This window comes from Chroicocephalus ridibundus, chromosome 6 (assembly GCF_963924245.1).
Source record: "Chroicocephalus ridibundus chromosome 6, bChrRid1.1, whole genome shotgun sequence".
NCBI classification, from domain to species: Eukaryota; Metazoa; Chordata; class Aves; order Charadriiformes; family Laridae; genus Chroicocephalus; species Chroicocephalus ridibundus.
In genome coordinates, this window is record NC_086289.1 from 69,604,836 (window position 1) to 69,626,686 (window position 21,851).

General features: G+C 40.7%; 1 protein-coding gene across 2 annotated transcripts in view; it reads right to left on the reverse strand.

Moving 5' to 3' along the window:
* Window positions 1-21,851, reverse strand: part of BCHE (butyrylcholinesterase) — a 55,447-nt gene that overhangs the window by 10,654 nt on the left and 22,942 nt on the right. For both annotated transcript variants that reach the window (XM_063339162.1, XM_063339163.1), the window contains exon 2: window positions 17,811-19,332. In XM_063339162.1, the coding sequence (XP_063195232.1) occupies window positions 17,811-19,327 (1,517 nt within the window). In that variant the 5' untranslated portion in view covers window positions 19,328-19,332. The remainder of the gene's footprint in view (window positions 1-17,810; window positions 19,333-21,851) is intronic.

Below are 21,851 nucleotides of genomic sequence, written 5' to 3' on the forward strand. Positions count from 1 at the left end.
TACGAAGATCAGGTTCTTTCCCCTTTGGGTATTGTATGTCCATAATTGTCAATAACACTTAATTCTCAAGACTCATTTATACTAGGACGTAGGAATGAAGAGCGTTTTGGAGGAGCTTTTTCACTGATCGCTTCTGTGTATTTAATGTTTATCTTCAACAACTTTAGAAAGGGAAAGTTAATTTGGTTCAGATGGAAAATGCAACAACCTGAACACGGTTCTGTTAATCATAATAAACATACATACATTACCATTCTCATTAATATCATCAATACAGTCTGAAATACAATACTAGTTCACTGCATATTTATTAATATTCACATAGCATTACTTCTACAGATGGTTTATCACACACATGCACAAAAAAAATAATTCATCATCTAACCTTTTTTTTTTTTTAATCATTTGTGATATATAAGTACCTGAAATGTCTTCACTTCATTTTTGTGAGTGAACTCCAAATAGTTTTCACTCTGCTGTGGTACCACCATTTAGCCGAGAGGTTCTTTTGTAATCTTAAGTTATATTTTGATACAATCCACAATGAAAAATTTTCTCTAAGTCTCTTGAAAACAGTTTTAGGCATCATTTACCTTCCTAATGAGTGTTGTAAACACTAACTGTACCACATGCCAGCTTAGGTTGTCCCAAGCTTTCACTGCATTCCTATTTAGCTGCTCTATTTGTAAATAGATCAGGTTAACACGTTGTGTGTTTCTCTAGAGGGAAAGAAAAACAAAACCCACATCATTTCAGCTGTCTAACTCGGATGAATTATACCCACCCGAACTCACTGAGATTCACAGGCTGAAACACAATTTCACCTCCTCTCCCCCGTACCCCCTTCCTCTAGACAGACAAATATTTGTTCTGCCTGGCTGAAGCTGTTCGTAGAGATATCATTCCCTGAGAGGAACCATGCACTAATTTCACCTGAGCAGTGTGTTATTGCTTTTAATTGTCTCTTCAGTTGCCTTTGGCTTCCTTCCGACCCTCTCTGAGGAGAGCCCAGCAAACCCCTTTGCCTACAGCTCTCCCCATAGAGGGTTTCCCGTTGCCCCCGTTGTGCGGAGATGCAGAGGGTGGCCTGTCTGTGCCCAGCCTGCCTCCCTCCTGCTCTCCTCAGGGTAGCAGCAACCCCACCAGACACTTGATAAGGCAATTTCTTCCTCGGTGCCTTCTGCAGGTTATCACCAGGCTGGCGTTCTGCTGGCATGGGTCTCATTAGCTGAATGGGTTGCCCACTGAGGTTAACGAAAAGTTACGATAATGCCGCTGCACCCTCTGCTTCCCCCCCCCGCAGCACGAATTGAAATCAGACGGAGACCTGTTCCTCCTCATTGCGACTTTATTGACTTCGCCTGGCTTGTAACCGCTGATGCTCATATTCAATTTGGCCCCTTTTCTTTTAAACAGCTGGTTTAAAGGGAGGAGAGAGTGAATGTGAATCATTTTTATTAACTTTCATGATTCCTTGGAGCTATCGGGCAGTACTGGCAATCAGCTGTTTTTCATGGGATGGCATTTTGCGGTGTGTTACCATGGGCACGAGATAACAGGGAGGAGGAACAGCCTTAGAGCGAACGCGACAGCAACAATAAACCCATCGCTTGCACTTTTTCTACAGGTGCATTACAAAGCCTTCAAGAATTACGGAAATAGTCAGCTCAGCATCAAATAAGAGCCATGCTGTAAATGTTTCGCCCCAGGGGTAGCTCTAGGAGTGAGGGATGGTTCTGCACATGTCTATACTGCAAACGAAGGGAGATGCTGAAGCTGGTGCAGTGGTACCCAAGGTGGCTTGAGAGCAGCTATGCAAAGGCTACCAGCAGCACAGCACAGTCTCCAGCTCTGCAAACACTTGTGCAGCAACCCAGCATGGGTATAAAACCTGATAGGAATTAATAATGTCTTTGTGCTTATAGAAATACATAACGAACTGCTTTCTCTGTGGCATTGTAAATTTTGGTTGTGTTGTCTCCTGTATGCGTTTTCTCTGCCAGGTGAAAGGGAGGAAGATACCACAGGGCAGAGAAATCCAAGGTTCAGGAAAAATGAACAAAAGGATGAGAAGACATGGACTGGGCTATAGTTATCAACAGCTGATCTTGGTGAGTCAGGAGTTGGAAGAGGAGTTATGTGGTTTACAAAGATGCCAAACTCACAGCCGATACCGCAGACTAAGCTGTTACTGCACCACAAGTAAACACGCCGCTCGCTTTAATGAAGCTACAAGTAGATTTAAAAAAAATGATAGGATGGTAAGGGCTCCTGGAGAACGTCATCATGTGATGGATGCCCATCAAAGCTCTGGCCTCCAACCCTTTGCTCCTCCAAGGGACGGGCTCTGCCAGCCTTTTGGGTTTCCTCCTGCAGTACGGCCACAGCCTGAGACCTTCCTGCTGATGCCTCAACCAATGAGCGATCCCCTTGACTTAGGAGCCACAACAGGGATATTGTAGGCTTTGAGGAAAGACCACAAGGTTTGTATCTAAAAGAAAACTTATCTCAGTTTTACAATTGCTTTATTAGTGGTTGTGTCATGTAGAACACCGTTAACCATGGTGGTACTAAACAATATCAAAATATATTTATTTATCTTATCCAAAGGATGAATCTTTTTTCTTTTTTTTTATTACCCATCCTCAATCTGAAAGAAAACATTTTATTGTTTTCCCTCATTTCCACTTGGGCAGAAAGGCGCTCCTAATTAGCAGGAGAGCTGATGAGGAGCACCAGGCACGCCTGTGCTGCCCCAGCCCTCCGGAGCGCGGCTCGCTGCAGAGGGGTGGGAAGTGTTTGCGGCATTAGTCAGGCAAACGTATCCAGATGTCTCACATAATTTCTAAAGGCCACGACATATGATATTTATACCTATGTTCATTTTCTCGTCGCAACACGACGACTTGCCAGGTTAATATCAATTTTGGGCAGCGGCGTGGTCCCCAGGGGGATGGTGGTGTAGCGACAGCACATGTTTGCGCAGTACTTTGGTTGGATGGTACGACTGGGAGCTTAGCAGATACTTTCCAGCCCAGCCCTATTAAAAAGAAGAGCGGATTTTACTGTTAACTACTGGTTGAATCTTCTCAAACCCTCAAACAATTTGGCTTAATGCCGGTTTCTTCATACCAGGCTATTAGTTTCAGGTGACTCACTGTTAAGTAGGCACTGGAGAGGGCTGTGAGGTTGGAGACTCAAAGTCCTTAACCTGAGGAGCAGTCCTAGATATTGGAACAAAGGAAATGAACCTGTTCTGGAACTTTCCTTAGAAAACTTAACAAGGGAAAGGATGGAGAAATATCTGTTACACCTATAAAAAAAATAAAAATGGAATTATTAATTGTAAAAGCATCTCCAGAAGCTCTGTTTACTGTATAGGCTTTCCGTTCAGAGACTGAGGCCTGTATAAATCTGAAAGGCTCTCACTGTGTGAATATATAGATTGCATCTAGTGCAATATCACCATCAGTTTGGTCCACCTATGTACGGTTCAGTATAATGAATTTATTTTGGGATTTTTGAAATTCAGACAGTTATCCAGAACATTTTCCCAAGTCGGCTAATTGTCTATCGCCTACTAAAATGATTTGATGGACTCCCTGTATAAAACCTTTACGTTATGCCAAAATATTTTGCATTAAATTGTACACTTTGGGGCTTTTTGTTACTAGAAACTGCAAATGCAAAGACAAGATGACAGGGGCACTTTTCTGTCCCTTATCAATGGTTACGAATTGGCCCATTTGGAATAACAAGCAAGGGTAAGCTCCACCCCTAAATAGGTGAATTGGAAAGCCGACACGCTGTTACTTCGCAAATATATAAATATATATATACGTATGCTACTTTTGATGTTACTGTTGGTGCTCTTTACATATGATACCACATAAAAAGTTACCTTGCTAGTTTTTATTTTAGACAGCTCTTCAGAATATTCCTTTATATCAGATAATCACTAACGACCCTATCTATTGAACTGATGGGCCCTCTGTACAAATGCACTGCCACACTTAATATTTTATTTTAAAATATTCTCTGAAGGCCTTTATCCTCTTAGCCGAATGGGAAAGACAGCAGCCATCTAATCCATTAGCTGAATAGGGTGAGCGGTGCCATTTATAATAATGAAGCTCTAAAAACTACCATACTGAAAGGTGACGATTCAGACGGGGATATTGTCAGCCCGTGCAATACTGGGTGATTGGAAAGCATCCAGGATTATCTGTTTCATACACTAAGCTTCCTTGCAGCCTCAAGATATCAGGCCTGTGCTCCTGTGGCACTATGAAGAACTGGGGAATTTAGGAAAAAAAAAAATAAAAAATTAAAATTGGTCATGTTTAAAAACATTGTTTTTATTTATTAGAATTTAATTCTTGTGAGAAAATAGTAACCCGTTTCTGAAAATTTGTAGTAATTAAACCTTTCTCTTTTACTTGTTCCTTAAGATGCAAATACCATTGGTCCTGATTCCGTGGCGTTTGAGCCTTACTCAGATTCCCACTGTAATGAATGAAAGGGCTCATATGATCGAGTACTACAAGTCTGGGAGAGGTTGCAGATTTGAACCCTTCAAAGTACTTTTCTTAAGCAGCTGTTCATGAGAAGTTCATTATATTCTGTTGTGCTCAGTTCTCGCTCACAGATCACGCACTGAGTTCCTAATCTAGTGACTATAAAGCGCCCCTGAGCCACGGCAAAAGGAAGCTGCTTTGCAAGTTATATTGTAGGTAAATGTTATTTCTTCTGCTGATCCTTGAAGAAACCTGTAGGATCCAGCTGGCATACTTGTTAACTGACAGAAACTGGAGAAGGACCTTTGCAGCTTGGCTTTCTCACACCTTCACGGGCTAAATAAAGCTCAGGATATTCCTTCCAGATTCCAGCTTGGTGACAGCAGTTGTGTTTTTAAATGTCTTAAACTATAAATTATCGTGGTATGCACTATTACAACCAATATCAGTTTCAGGAAATGAAGCAACAAGCTGTTGCTTCTTTTTTTGTCTTATTGTGTGCCGCTCAAAGCGGCCTCAGGAAGCACTCATCAAGTTGAAATGATTCTTGCTTGTGCATGTCTTGGTACTTATTTGTGAATTCCTGCTATATATAAGGATTTGGTAAGGTAGGTCTTAAGATATTAGCTATAAATAATACAGTATTTGAGAAATTTAGATCCAGGATGTTCTGCCTTAGCTCTTTGGGCGTGCTTGCAGTGCATTTAGGAGCTCAGTGCCTCAAATCCCTGGCTCCCGGATTGCAGTCTGCTCTGGTGTCAGGAGTAATAACGAGCCAGGTCAGCCGAGCCAGAGCTAATGAGCCCTTCAGACCCTGCCTGCGTATCTCTAACCTCCTGGGCCCACGCTGGCACTCTTGCACGTAGGTCTCTTCCATGGCGAAAATGTTCCAGCAAAGCTTGGTGCTATTTCAGGAACCCCTACCCCAAACTCCACTATCTTTATAGTATATGATGAGATATGATTATCATACAAGGTCTGGAACAGCAGTCCCACCGTTCTGTCTAAGAGTCAGTAGCATTAGAAACTGGAAACAAGTTAAAATGTCCTTTCCTGAGCAACTGGTCAAGTTAAACGTTACCAGACCTTTCTCTAAATTTAGCTCTAATCAATAATGAAGATCCACATTGATTTAAACTACAGCAACGATGTCCCAATATCCTCTGGGTCCCTCTGAGTGAGCACTATCAGTCCTGTCTCTCCTGTCCTCTCAGCAAGTCCTAAAGCCCTGAAACTCAGAGATCCCCCAGTCTCTCGGAACATCCCAAATCCATGCGTGTTCTGCACAGTTTTGAAGAGAGTCTAAAGGAGAGAGTGAGACCATACCGAATCTGACAGCTTTCTCATCACGGAGCAGCGTTTCTGGCCAAAGAAAAGAAAGCAAGCTCTGAAAATGGAAAGACGCTGTGACACTGGAGTGGTTGGCAAGAGGAAAGGGGGGAAAAAAAAAACCAACAAAAAACCCACAAAAAACCCCAACCCAAACCCAGCAAATGACCTTCAAGCTAATGGTATGACTTCTAGAAGACAAAAGATGTGAAGTTAAATTGAGTTCAGGGAAATGGATAAAATTTTGACATTGTGGAGATAATTTCAAACCGCCAAAATATGGTTTATCCTGTCTTGTTTTAAGAAATACTTATCACTCACTCAGTGTGATACTCAAAGTCACACTAAGCTGAATGTGACAAGTGTCTAACATAACACACCTACAGCATATATAGTTATAGTCATTTACACATTTAGATTACGTATTGGGATAAAGCAGTAAAGAATTTTCAGACTTCTTGTTTTCCTTCTGCTTAACGTGCCTTGCATCTGATGTGGTTTTTTGCATGGTGTTTAAAGACCAGTCCAGCAGTTTTTGAGGTGAATCAACTTGCTAGTTAGGGGCTGATCCAAATACAAAAAAATGGAACAGATCTATTGGCTTCAGAAGCTTTGGATCAGGTTCTAGCTGGAGAAATACCTGTATCCTTAAACTTCTCTCTTCCTAGACAGAATTCACAATGACGATTTTACACCTTCTCCCGGAGTCCAGGTTCTGGTGTGAATATACACAGTTTGTATTTATGTCACTTTTGAATAGACATGAGAAAGGTAACACTATGGCTTAATCTCTCTTTATTCTAAAGGAAATTTTTTGCCTTTTTTTTTTTTTTTAATGTTCCTATAAAGTATTTTGTAAGATCCTTATGCCCTTTCATGTGGTATCCCTTTTAGCTTTCAAGGACCACTTTTCAAAGCTGTTATTTTTTTACACTCTTGACCGCAGCCAGAAATCAGACAAAACTGTACTTTTCAGTCTTACTTGTAGAGGTTGAAGAGGGTTATTTGGAAATGGAAGAAGGTGCTGAACCTTATCGAGACCTTGAAGAGGAAGTAACTTCCATAGGAGGTAAGTAAAAGAATAAATAGTCAGGAAGGCACATGACACTTCCTCTTTTACTCATCCTCTGAAACCGGCTTATCTCCTCTACAACCTCACTTCTTCTCATAACCTGGAAAAACATAAACTTATGTGGCATCTTAACCAGAATTGCTCCTTGGGACAAGCCTAAGGAGTGTGTGTAAATGGAAAGAAAAATGGGTTTGTTGCCATGGAACTGTTAATATTGTGTTTTAAATTCCCAGTGGCTTTGGTAAAATTTGTCAGCCCGGTTGGTTGTGAGAAAGAGTAAATACTGTACTCATATGTATATGATCGCTGTTTCCATCTCTTGCCTTCTCTCCCATTAATAGAGCTCTTCCCAGACACTCAGAAATTGTTAGATAAATGGATTCAATGCTTTCCTTATCTCTGGAGACGAAATTTTCAACACAGACTGTGTAGTAGACAGTATACTAGGATATAGTATTTGAGATTTGTTTTCAATTGTAATTGCCCTAATCATGATTTCTTTTCAAGACGGATGCTCCACATAGCCCTGCACCACATAAAATCATCAAGATTCATTGTGTCCTGATGGACTTCATCATAGTAGCATTTTCTTGATGTTTTCCACTACTGCACTGTTTTATCTCTGTGAATGGTAGGAAGAGCATGAGTCACAAACTTCAAGTACTGTGCAATCTAGGCCAGATTGAGGAGTCCTATAAATGAAACCATCAGGTAGCTTTCAGTAGCATGTATTTGTGTTATTGCTTCACCTGAAATAGAACCACCGATACATCATGATAGGAAATGTAAATCAGAAGCTACAGTGCTCATAAACCCCCAGATAAGATATTTAAAAAATATAGGATTAAGTTATTTTCTTGTCTCTGTTATAAACTCATTGTAGGTTTGACGTGGACAAGTAGTGATCGTGTGTCTTTCTACGATAAACACATTCAAGTTATGTCCCAGCATTACAACATCCTGTGAATCTGGTTTAAACTACATTCTGGCACCAAGAGGGAGATCTCCAAATATAAACTTTCGGACTGAGAGTCATGAAAGGCATGCTCTCGAGAAGAAATAATATGTAAAGAAGGGAGAATATCTGAGCCTATTCAAAGTTCTCTTTCAAAACTGTGTAGATTTTTGTGGAAATTATAGTATGCAGACTACTTAATGGCTAGGAAAAAACAACTCTTTAAACCTCTAAGCATTTCCAGTTATCTAGAAAATTCACTTGGAGGCTACTCCTTGAGGACACCACGGTGAATAACATTCATGAGAGGCAGGTATTTAAAACTTCATTAGTTAAAACAAAAATCACAGTATTTGAACAGCAGCTCCAGTAGAAAAAGGATCTCTCTGGTGTAAATATGCGGCAACACTCTTTAGAGTTTGTATTGTATGAAATTAGGAAGTTGCCTTCTGTTCCCTCAAGGAAAGGTAGAGGAACACAGATGGTGGCCAGAGATGTCTGGGAAAGCAGAGGACGGCAGCTTTTAATTTTACATCTGCAACAGCGTGTAATTGTGTAACATTACTAACTGTAAGCATGAAATGCCTGATTTCCACTTATGCAGCTTCTAGATTTGTGGGGATAGAATCTCACCAATCCTGCGACTAAATTGCTAACTACGTTTACCCACAACTGGCTTCTATTGCGGCTGATTGAAAAAAAATTAAACACCATATTGAGCTACCTTCAAAAATATGGTGTTAGGTAACCTCTGCTGCTCCTCATTTCCTCTTTTCACCCCTTTACCACTTTCCTGAAACAAGCCAATCTCTTGCGTTAGGGAGTAAATTAAAATGTGTACCAAAAGGTTTCCATTCTTCATGTGAAATTTCTCAGTAGGACTTCAGATTAGTGTTCCAGAACCACCTGGAAAAATGGGGTTTGCAGACCTTTTAAACTTCAATTTCTGTCTTTTGATGATGAAACAAAGACTAAGCTGCAGAAAAGCAGCATGGAAGAAGAGTGCCCTTAAAAAGCGAATTAACTGCGGGTGAACACTAATTAGAATTTCACAGTGACTTTTGCAACCATGTGTTTACGTGCCTGCAAAAGTTATGATATAAGGAAAGTAATCCCTAATCCCAGATTATCTCTGAAGTGTATTGGTGTTTATATGTTAACCTGCCTTACACATAATTAGTTCATGCATGCATTTCCTTCATTTCACTGTTCACAAATACTTTCACACCCCCACCCCCAAAAAAAAAATGGTTAACAAGTCTCTCGGACATTTTCTTATCTTTCCATCTCTTTTTGTTCTTTCTCTCTTCTTTATGTCTCTCCTTGTTCACCTAGGCTCTTGCATCATTAGTTAGCATTTCCCTCTCTTGTTTTCTCATCTTCCTTACTTATGTACTTTCCATCAAACGCTAAATTACAGAATCACAGAATGGTAGGGTTGGAAGGGATCATCCAGTCCAACCCCCTGCCACAGCACGGTCACCCAGAGCAGGCTGCACAGGAACGCGTCCAGGTGGGTTTTGAATGTCTCCAGAGACGGAGACTCCACCACCTCTCTGGGCAGCCTGTGCCAGGGCTCTGCCACCCTCAAAGTACAGAAGTTCCTCCTCATGTTGAGATGGAACTTCCTATGCTCAAGTTTGTGCCCGTTACCTCTTGTCCTGTTGCCAGGCACCACTGAAAAGAGCCTGGCCCCAACCTCCTGACACCCACCCTTTCAGTATTTACAAGAGTTGATAAGATCCCCCCTCAGTCGTCTTTTTTCTAGACTGAAGAGACCCAAATCCCTCAGCCTTTCTTCATAGAAGAGGTGTTCCAGTCACCTAAACATCTTGGTAGCCCTTTGACGCACCCTCTCCAGCAGTTCCCTGTCCCTCTTGAACCGGGGAGCCCAGAACCGGACACAGCACTCCAGGTGCGGCCTCACCAAGGCAGAGCAGAGGGGGAAGATGACCTCCCTTGATCTGCTTGCCACACACAGTTATTCCAAATCGTCTCCATCCAGGCTTCTTATTCCCAATGCCAAATTTGAGGTAACAATCATACCATGATTTTATTTCGACTTTGGAATGGTTGTATCTCTGCATTCCTCTCCTCTCCCCAAAATACATCCATGTAGGCTCTATGCCAGGTCCTGGGCACAGCAGGGAACCGTGTCCAGTCAGGGCTCTTCCACCTGTCTCTTTTGTGAGAACACGAAGAGCCACGTCCAAGACACTTCCCTCTATTCTTTTACAGGGTCAGCCAAAGGCAGCATAGCTCTACAAAAAAGACACCTCAAAGAGATCCACTTTATCATTTCTTGTGCCTGTGTGTGCATGTTTGTGTGTCTCTGTCTCCGACCACTGACCCGGGGAGTTCACCTGGCCCAGTCCCAGGGCTGCAGATTACCACTGGTCATTTTGACAGGCCTGTTAGAGCTTACCCTTTTCTACAAAGCACTGCCAGAGTTATATCCAAGGCAAACCTTTGCATTACACTTTCAGCTTTTAGTTTTATGTCTCATTCAATTGCTCCTACAATATTTGAACATTTCCTTAATAGGTGTTCTCATCTCCTTTTTGAAAATAACAGTTTGACTCGTCTGTTGTAGTGGACAAAATCTGTATGGACGGAATTTGCTGCACATACGGAAAGTAACAAGACATCTTCTTGTAATTTTGCAATGTTTGTAATACTATTAAGACAACCTAAACAATTTGTATCCCAGACCTATTTTCTAAAGATGATGGAATCAAATACTCCTGGTTTCAATTCTGAAATTCAATGGCAGCTTGTCAGCTTGCAAGCCAGAAAGAGAGAGATGACTGCCAAATGTGAGTCTCTAGTTACTGATTTTTTCCATGATGCGCTATTTCCAAATAGATTGCTAAAAAGATGTTTCCATTACCGCTTCTGAATATAACAAGATGTATGGACCCCGGAAAGATGATAAGCCACTTTTAAGAACCCAAAATCCAAAAGCGAAGGTGAATAAATAGGAGTAAGTTTCCTAAATCTTGACCTTTTTTTTTGTTCGTCACTATGATTTCCGCGTGCTTTTTCATGGCTCAGAGGTGACTCCAATGATAGGCAGCAAGTGTGACAATGCATGTGCCCTTTTGGGTCAAAATTAAAACTTCACTTTTCCCTAACAGGGGAAGGGAAGATGTTTTCTGTATCCTTTTTGTATTTTTAGAAACCTCCCTCATGCCTTATTTGTACTCCTTCAGTTTTTACCTCACACCCAGAAATCTTCTGTGCTGGATTCTTGACCTGATCCAGTCAAATCACCAGTTAAGGTGACAAATGACTTATTCTAGGCAAACGTGAGACGCCAGAAGCAGCAGCCTTGGGGAAAGGCTCCCCTTGGCCCCGCTGAGCTACAGCTCCGGTGCATTTGAAGATGCTGTGAGGACCATCACCAGGTCTCAGCTGAGGAGATCGAACCCAAGCACCTGCCTCTGTCCCTGTGACAGTGGGCTAATCTCAGAAAGAAATACAGCCCACAGTAAATTTCTTACCCTGAAATGGCTGAGTGGTACGTAAAGCTTCCTAGTTTCTGAAGTATTAGAAAATTAAAAGTGGTTGGAGTTTTTATTTTCTTTTTTTTTCCCCCCAGTATATTCATTCCCTTCCATACATAGAGTATATAGGTCCCCAGTTCAATCTGCTGTCTGGACTCTATATGAGGCTGTTGTTTTTGTTCTCACTGTTCCGAAACTACTCTCTATAAACATGTTGTGATAAGTTGGTAAGGAAAGCACTGAAATTTATTATATGTCTACCAGTGGAGCATCAGGGAAAGGCAATAATAACCAGGCAAAGTGCTTCAGAGCTTTAGTGGGACAATCAAAGCCTCACAAATTCCCCTAAAACATAGGAGGAAATATTTCAAAGGCTTCACTTTATAGAAAAAAGCTGCGAAGATTTGTTTCAGCAGTTGTAAACCTGGCAGTGAGACAAGTTTTGCCAGTTTCCTTTTATCCAAAACATTTTTCACAAAGCCTTAAAAATATTATCTTTGTATGTTCCACTGCATTCTTATTTGAGTTTTCATCTCATCTGATTTGTCTGTCTCCTTGTCACTTCACGTCACTCATGTCTAAAAAATACAGTTACCAAATCTAATGAATAAAGTAACGCAAAAGGCATAACCTAGCAACCACTGATTTGGGATGCCATATATTTTTTCATGATAAATAAAACTTCCTCTTACTAGAGTTAGCAGAGCATTCTGTTGCTTATGATTGATAGTACCTGTTAGTGTCACTTGCTTACTTTCAAAAGCTTCTGAAGAACAACAAAAGTGCAGAAGAGAAATGAATTTTAAAAGTGTTTAAAAAAAGAAATTTAAATTCTTTCACCATGGACATTCACTTAAATAAAGTGTGCTGGAAAGAATTCGGGAGAAAACCACTGAAAACTACCTTAATATTGTTAATATGAACTTTACCTATACACAAACAAAATCCTACTGAGCCTGATCCAGCTCAGGCCACATGTCCTTGCCTGTCTAATTTTGATGATGTCTGGAATTTTATCAAATGATTTTAAGGCTACCAGTTGATATTCAAGTGCTAATATTCTTAAATACAATAATTAGCTAAGGAGACGCTAGCTCAAGGTAAATAGAGGAATTTTAAATCAAAGTGTAAATCACGAAAATCGATTTTTTTGAATCTGTTCTTTCCCATAACCCAAATATTTTATTGCACTTGATTTATTCAGACAGCATCAGTAATAACCCTCTTTCCTCCCTCGCTGACAGAACAGATTTTTAAGGGTATGACGACAATGTTGTTCTTTCAAGGTTCAAATACTTGCAAAAAGAAAAAAAAGTATTTTATGAAATTCTGCTGATAGCACTAGGAACAGCTGGGATACTTGGTCAGCCTAACTTGGTACCAAAAGTTCAGTCATTACGAATTGTAGCGATAATGAAAAAGCAGAAGTGTTCAAGTGATGGAAAAAGAATTACCATACCTGGAAACTTTTGTCTTCCAATCCTAGGCATTTATTGGCTGTTTAGTAATAGTTACCTTTCCCTTCACTTTAACGGGCATCAGTATCCACCTCAAGACTGACTTCACACTGTTCAGTCAGGACATTCCTACCTCTGCTCTTTCTCCCTCAGGACACCAGGTCCAATTTTAAAGTGAAAAGGCCATTGGAAGATACAAGTGTTCGGCTGCCAGTAGACTTCAGACGCCGGCATGCCAAGGAGACCAGGAACGCCCAGGGCTGGAGGACAGAGGCACTTCAGCCACACTGGGAAGGGCAGGAACTGGCTGCACGTCTCCCAGAAGTAAAGAGTGATTGTTGGAGTGATGCTCTTCTAAACACTGTGAATCAGAGCATGGCATTCTTGTCCCCGTGTAGCACATCCTTGCAAGAGTCTAATGCGTAATCGGTACCCCTGATTGCTTAGATCTACTCTTGAAATAAATCGTAAGCATATTTCTGAGAGGAAGAGATGCTGCAAGCATTTAACTGGAGGGTAAGTTAATCACGCTGCAGCCTGCTTAGCCACAGCTCCATGGTGGGTGCTTGCCTGTGTCCTGTGGTCTACCTTAGAGCATCAGGGTTGGCATTAGCTAGAAACAATCCAAAGGGCTGATCCTAAACATCACTACCGGGAATCTTATGGGACTCCCAGTCTGTCCTTTCTTCACGCCACTCCACGTTAACTGCCTGAACAGCCAGAGCCCTTGAGGTAATTTGCTTTTTTTTCATTCTCAGACAGTGATGAGCAGCCTGTCCCTACCTGCATGGAGAGAGGTAGTTACAGTACCCATAGTTCCCATGGGTTCCCAAGCCACCGAGTCCTGTTCTGGATAATGAATCTGCAGGGAATCTCATGACTGAGAAGCAGTGGCTTGTTGTCATAGAAAAATATTTCAGCAGGGTTTTCACAAATGTTACAAACCATGTAAATATATGTCAGATTCCTAAAACTGACACTATTCCCTTGGGTACTGAAGAGAGATATTGGTGTATAACGCCAGCATCTAACTTCTAGCCTCACATATAAAATGACTGTTCCCTTCTCCTGCTGAACCATCTACATTACCCGTTCCTCATTCATATTCAAAAGTAGAAAACCTTATCCCTGTTAATTTTCCAGCAGAAATGGTCAGTTATCACTGATATTTATTTTTAGCAAGGATGAGAAATAAGAAGTGGCTAGAGACTTGCAAAATTGCACCAGCTATTGATGGTGGTTGAGTGGGAAACCCTTGGGCTGGCTGGCGGTCTCCTTTTGTTTACTGAGAAATGATCAAATCAAGAATTTCCCATACACTCACGGGATCCTTTGAAGGAGCTACTTCTCTTCTTCCCCCTAGCATCTGTCCTTTTGTTCTTACATGACATTAGGTATGTCTAAGAAATAGAAAATGCTCCTACAGAACATACCTTTGACTTTTCATTTCAACGTTTATTAATTCCCAGTGCTCATGTGAGAGTGACAAACAGAGATCATTAGGGTCAAAGTACTGGCTTGAAGACCCCCCATGAGAAACCGCTCCACAGGCGGTGAGCTGAGCTCCCTCTTGGTTCCTCCCAGCCAGAAAGTACCAGTAGAAAACCGATTTCTTTCAGCTTTTGTTGACTGTACCCTATCTCCTTTCCTCTGCAGGCTGCTCTTCTCTCCTTTGTGCTTTTATATGTCTGCACATTAGAATATTAGGTCAAACGCCCTCACTGAAAATTGTGCTGCACAATATTTCTGATTTTCATCTTTTTTGCCTGATCTTCTCCTCATCTACTGGAGACATCAGTGGTAAAGTAATTTCCCCCTCAGATGTTTACCCTTTGATCATGCCAGAGTTTACTATAAACACTGTGTCAAACGGGGCTTCCCCTGTTCTTTATAAATGTTTACTGTGCGCTCAAGGGCGCCAGGAAAATAAGGACCGCCTATTACTTTTGGAATTATTAACGATTTTTATTATTTCCCCACTCATCGTACGCTATGAATAATGTGTTACAGAGCCTCAAGGGTCTGTGTTCTCGATGATGAGGAAAGTGTCACATATAGGGTTAACGCTGACCCGGTCTTTTACTGTTACACAAATTGCATGACTGTATTGTTTACCCTAATAGTGATGTTTTTGATACTTGTGGTGGAAGAAGAGGGAGGGGTTATTTGCTATTTGCTGTGGAAACCACTTGAAATTCAATCTGTAGGCTAATCTAATTATAGTGCAAATGATAATCAGATAGATGACAGGACTGTCTTCTATAAACTTAAACCTGAATGTACCCTATGTTGTCTAATTTTAGCTAGCTACAGTGACAGGGACAGTGTACTCTATTTTGCACAGCAGGTTATTGACATTTTTATACATAAATATATATATAACTTTATATACATACATACATAAAATTTAAAAAAATATATATAATGCAGTGGAAACCAATAGTTCACAGAAATGTAAATACTGTTCTGCAAAATCTAATAGAGACCTGAATTTCTCTTTTCCTACTAAGAAACAGTTCTGTTTAATGGAAAGATCTGCTATCTCTAATATAAGAATCTGATTGCAAGCTCCTGTAGGGCAGGTTGTAAAGCTGCAGTATATAATAAGGAGCCTTCAGTCACTTTGCTCTCCACTAAGGGCCTAATGACACCGGCTTCAAAGCAATGTTGTCATGGCATGTCTTCATGATGCAGGAATTGTTACCAAGCTTTACCTGACCTCATTGTACAGACTTCATCTTGGGAATCTATCAGATGCATTTTTGGCATTGATAAATCAAGCGCACAGCTCAATTCCAGAAAATACACCCCTGCTGAATGCTTTTCTCTGAGCTACGGTCTGTCACACCAAATTCATATGGAGTGGTGTCATCAGGCTCCGAGTAAAGAGGAAGAGCTCATAGATTAAATTTTAGATTAAATTTTACAAGAATAAAACCTGTATTAAAACATTATGCATTGATGAGTATAGCTATCTGTATAGTCATTTTCTGAGTTTTAATATGCTCATCACTTATGGTAAAAAGAGTATTACAGGCTCCAACATATAAAGGGGATAGAACTTGTTAATGTAATTTATATTCCTACATATCAAGGCAATCAATCATGCCTATTGACAAGCCAATCTGTCAAAAAAAAAGGATGCGCATTAAAATAAGCTGTTAGTTGACCTTGGAGTGTAATGTGAAGGGACTACGCAGGGCTCGGGCAGCAGGCTGGTGCCGGACACTGAGATCGGAGCCACTGCAGAAGGTGGGGACCGCAGGATCGGGGCGGATGGTGGAGCCACTGGGCACAGCAGCTCCTAGCATAACACCACCATCAAAGCAAATAGTACTTTCCTTGGATGAGTAAACAGGGGAATATCAGGTTGAACCAGAGGGGATGGCTGACAGCTGTAATTAGGACTCTTTGGGGACAACTGTGTTTAATTCCAACACGGAAAGTTCCAACAAGGTGTTGATGAATCACAGTGTTAGAGAAGATGCATAGTTATTATTTAAGGACCTGAAAAAATGCATTACAGGGAAAGCCTCAAGAGAATAACCTGTTTTATTTAACCAAAAAAGAAAAAAAAAGGATTAAGGGTTATTTGAATAGAGGCTCGAAATATGTCTATATGGAACACGAATCACAATATAAAGCTTAGAAATTGTTAAACAAAAATAGTACCTGGAAAACGTAGAATAGGGAAATTCAGACCAAACACAAAACTTCCTTTTATAACTGCAACCCTTTTAAGTGGAATTAAGTTTTAGAACAACCTACCAACTTTTGTTCTCCATTTTTAATCACTGGAAATGTTTAAGTCCTACCTGTGTTGTGTGTTGTGTACAAGGTCATATGGATTAAATGAGCACAGTGGTCTCCTCTAATTTCTAATTAAGAAAAACAATTGTAACTTTTTCCAAAGTTGACTTCACTCTTTACAAATCCACATAACCTTCACAAACCGAAAGAAAATTCCAACATGGAAGTAAAATTAATGCAGGATTTTAAAATTTAAGTTAATTAAACATTTTTAAAGTGTGAATTAAGTGTTTGATTGTATGTTTTCATAGGTACAGATTTTTATACGTATAATTCTTCTCATGAGAGAGCACAAACCAAGCTTCTGAGAAGACAGGATACCTCCCCATCCCATCGGGCTTGCAGCCTTGAGACTAATCATACATGACTGTGGTAGCGGCTGTTTTTCTTACCGCACTGAAATGGTTTCATTTCAAACTGAATATTGCATTGAGAGCCCCACAGCCCTGCCATGCAGAAACGAAGGCTGTCTCACCTCTCTTGGACTCCAGCTAAACAGACTGAACGAGGGGTAGTATTTAAGCCATTTCAAACATCTAAATGAAATATGCTTATTTGCTTCTTATACAGGCTAGGACATATTTCACTTAAAGACGAGTCTAATGGAAATAGCAAGTGATTTGTCATCGGCTGCAGTGAAACCCAGGATTATACTTACAGTACACATGGGAAGATAGGCTTTCTGAAAAGAACATCCTGCAATTCCAATCACTTCATCATGTGAATGTAATATACCTCCATATTATACACCTGCATGTTCTGAGCAAATTACATCTTAAAGGAAATTGGGCTTTTTGCTCCTCTTTCGACTGTTGGAAGTCTTTCCCAGAATTTGAAATACTTGTTTCTAAAACTTGAAACCTTTACCTTCCTTTGCAACAGCTGCTGCCATGGTAAAAAAAAAAAAAGTTTTGCATTTGCTTTTATGGGTGGATACACATTGTTTTCTTAAGCTCACCCAATAAATGAGCTATGCATTAACGTTTATTTTACTAAGACGGTGTTTTTATCAGAACTAAAATAGGAATTCTGGGTAACTGAACAAATCATTTCTTCCTCATCGTTCTCATCAGGCTTCGAATCACCACCAAAACATTTAAGCTTTGTCTGCCTATGAAACAACAAGCATCTGACCAATCAAACAAACTTCCACGGTAAACTTACCCAGTTTTCGCAAAACTTGCCCAGTATCTCAACATGGACCGGCTTAAGATTTCTTCAGCTTTGGTGTAATTCACTCTTCTTTCTAGGGGCAATCCGAACACAAACTCAATCTCATAACCATGCATTACTCCCATCCACTCGGGCCAAGGGAGCTTTGAGGATCGATGTTCAAAGAAATAAAAGAACGCGTTGTGTCCTAGTTGTGCAAATTTTTTGGTGAATTCCATTGCAGGACATATGATATTGTAGTCACCAATAACATCATCCATGGCATCACGGTAATATTCTGGCTTTTGCTCATTTTCCCAATCTGTGTATTGAAAAATGATCGCTTCTATTGCAAGTTGGCTTGCTTCTGGGAAGGACAGAGTTAAAGCTGTTTCAAATTCTGTTTTATTGATCAAGCCATCCCCATCCTTGCTGAAGCCAGGGACTCCATATGCTAGAAATGCTGATCCTTCATCTTTATTAACACCAACTAAGATCTGTGTTTGTTTGAAAAGGCCATTCTGAATCAACGTTTCTGGCATGTCTGAGAGAAAATCGCCATCCACAGTCGGACAAAAATATACTCGTAAAAGAGGGTCATACGTTCCAACAAAAATTTCATTCTCCAGTATGTCCTGTGGGTCCTTGTCTTGGAGGCAGAGAATTAGCTCTGTCTCATTGCCGGTGGGACACTGGAGTTGTTTAGCTAAAGCCACTGTTCTGTTTCTGGCTTCAGATGCTGATACTGCAGCCCAAGGGGCATTTGCAGATCCACTTTGCAAGATGGCTCTTGTGAATAAAGGATGGCTTTTAGGAGAAAGGATATGGTAGCTGACAGAAGCCGAGCCAGCGCTCTCTCCAAATATAGTCACACTTTTTGGATTGCCTCCAAATGCTGCTATGTTCTCCTGGACCCACTGAAGTGCCAATCTTTGATCAAATAAACCTGCATTTCCAGGAGCTTCCTGGTTTCCTGGCAAAGCCAAAAATCCTAAGGCACCAGTCCTGTAGTTCATGGAAACTACAATGACTCTTTCTACCCTGGCCAGAAACTTGCCATCATAGACTGGTAGGGAAGTCGACCCAGTCTCAAAGCCACCACCATATATCCACACCATGACAGTTGCATTCTTGGGTTTGGGAGAAGGAACCCATACGTTAAGGTATAAGCAGTCTTCACTTAGATTAGTTTTTGGATTCCACATCTCTGATCCAGGAAATCCTGGGTAAGTTGTATCTATAAGCTGGTAACAAGAGTTTGCATGTTTTGTGGCATCCCAAACCTCTGACCACTTCTCACGAGGTTCTGGTTTTTGAAATCTCAGTCTACCAACGGGTGGCTGTCCAAAAGGTATTCCAAGGAAGGCCGTCACAGTTCCCCCCAGTACCTGCAGATTTGTCCCTCTGACTCTGCCTTTCTTGGTTGTAATGATGTTATCTTCAGGCACTACCTTCCTGATGAACATATACAGGAGAAGCAGCCACATAAGAAATCTGGTATAGAGACTTGTACCATTTGCCCAAATCATGATGCCTGAAACACAGGAAAAGAGAAATTCAGAATTAGTATTCCAACGTATTAGTACCAGAGCCAAAACGGTTTATTCAAAAAGGGTGTAGGTCACCCCAAGGGCATTGAAAATAAGACGGTGCTGCTGCACAAAGCTCAGCAGTCTTTAACTATAAGTTCCTGATAGTTGTGTCGCACAGACTGTGTTTAGTATTTAGTATTTTTTTGTCAAAAAGACTCCGTTGCTAAAAAGCATAGAACTGAAGAAGCCAGACCAGAGAAGGTAAAGTCATATAAGCAGACTCTGACCACTTCAGTTAGCAGAAGCCTTAACCACTTGTATTTCCACTGGACATTTTATGTGATGTGATGGAAAATGCCGTGCCCGACTATCCATAATTCTGTTAGAGGTTACTTCAGCAATTTGTATTCTCAAATCAATAAAAAGCGATAACAGACATCGCTAGGCATGGACTTTTCCACGCATAAACACGCACCCTGTGAACACCAAGAAGGAGCTTGAAGCCAAGTTTTAATCCAAGGATTTCCAGATCCGCTTAAGTTTTGAACTATATGCTTGTGTCACAGTAGTCGCCTGGGCTGAAGCAAACCATTGAGATGGCATTGCTATAAACTCAAAGCTCTGCGTGATAAGATCTGAAGGTGTTTTAACAAATGGAGTACATGAAGTGCCTTGGAACCTACTGTCAGTCAGTCAGCTCCCACAGGCGACTGCATACTGAGGTACGCCAGGGAATAAAACATTTCTTTGAAGATCATTTTTTCTCTAAAGCAACTTAACCAAGTTTACAACCACGACAAGTAGTCATACTTCTACTACTTAGAATAAGCATTAAAATGCTAAAAAGCCAAAATTTCTTAATGTATGTAGGTGGTGCCTAATAATTTAAGTATGGCCTGGTCTTTGCTTCCTGAGAACTTTTCAAAGTCATCATTAATATTATCTTAAAGCTAAAGGTATAGATGCTGATTATGTACCACATTTAAGCATACTAGTAGTCCTATTTACCCTAACCTTTTCAAATGCTATAAAAACCTCAGTATCTTCCCCTTGAAAGTGAAAAGTCAGAAAAAGACTATTTTGCATAACCCCATTTCTACGGCTAACATATTTGAAAATGCTCGACAAAGCTTCCTTCTATTTTTCCCTTGTTGCCCTGTCGTACATAGTGTACTCTGTCCTGCCACTTCAAACAGGCCATTCTTTGTTAATGAGAAGCACTTGTGTCCTTAAAAGGAATGAGGCTAATTTCTATGGAAAGTACAGCTGCGGCCTAATCTGAGCTCCTCCTGCTTGTTTGCGTATTCTTGGGAATGAACTAAGAAAATGCAGGGGGAGAAAAAAGATGATTTTGCACAAAAAGGTTCCTAACTTTGAGGTAGCATCAAAGGAGCTGGGAAGAATCTTTAGCGACAACATTTTTAGCCTTCATCTAAACAGACAGAAAATAGATAAATTTTCAAAAACGTAAACATTTACGCTCTTGTCTTTTTATTAAAAGAAAAAAGATAAGGGGACGAATGGGGGCCATAGACTTCAGACCTGGTCTAACACTCCGCCTAGCCTTCAGCTTGACTTGTAGAAACCTGCGGGCGGTCCCATGTATGCTAAACTTCAGAGATGTGAGTACTCAATCTGGACGACACACGCGGTCCACCAGACCTGAAGAGTTTGGGTAAGCAGAGACTCGCTCCAGCAGCCCGCAGTACCCATACAGGAGGCTCACACTATTTAGTGGCATTTAGTTCACCTTTCTATGTGCCAGTAATTTATTTTTTTTCCCCATTCATTCCTGTAATAAAATCTTTTAAGAGCTGGGTGAGAAAAGAGATTAGCTTGGGGCTAAACTCTTCCACCCTATCTCACAGTCAGCCAAGGCAACTGGGGTGGCTGTGAGAAATGTTAGCAGTAAGGATCTAGTTGGGTATGTATGTACCCAATGCACAGTGTTGTGAGATGGGGGAAGTAATTTCTAGAAGTCTGTTGTTTCACTGGCATTCTCTTTTTTTCACATAATGACTTCTGACATGCCACCCAGGACCAAACCACAACAAGAAGCTGGAAATGACAAGAGATTTCAAGCATCGTCATTATGAAGAAGAGAAAATGACATTAAGAAAAGCAAGAGATGTTAAAGTTCCTAAAGCTTTAAATATCTAAATCGTAATTAAAATTAATTCCCCTCTGCACTTTCCTGTTAATTAAAAAGGAATGGGATGGGAGGAAAATACCGTGGCATTGCAAAACACAGAGGCGTAACTTTTGACCCTAAGAAGTTTTAGACAAGAATTTTAGGAAGAAAAAAACCTGACATAAAATTCAATTCTGTACCTATTTAATTAGCTCTGCAAAAGAACAGGCGGCATTTTAAAGAAAAAGTTTGAAATGGGTCAAGCTTGAAAACAGCAGAAGTTTTGCACTACTGAAGGAGAGGGCTTGTCTAGTCTCAAGTTACTCTGCCAATATTAACAAACGTAGCAAGTGACAGAGGATTATTATTACACCTTGAATGTATGGCAAA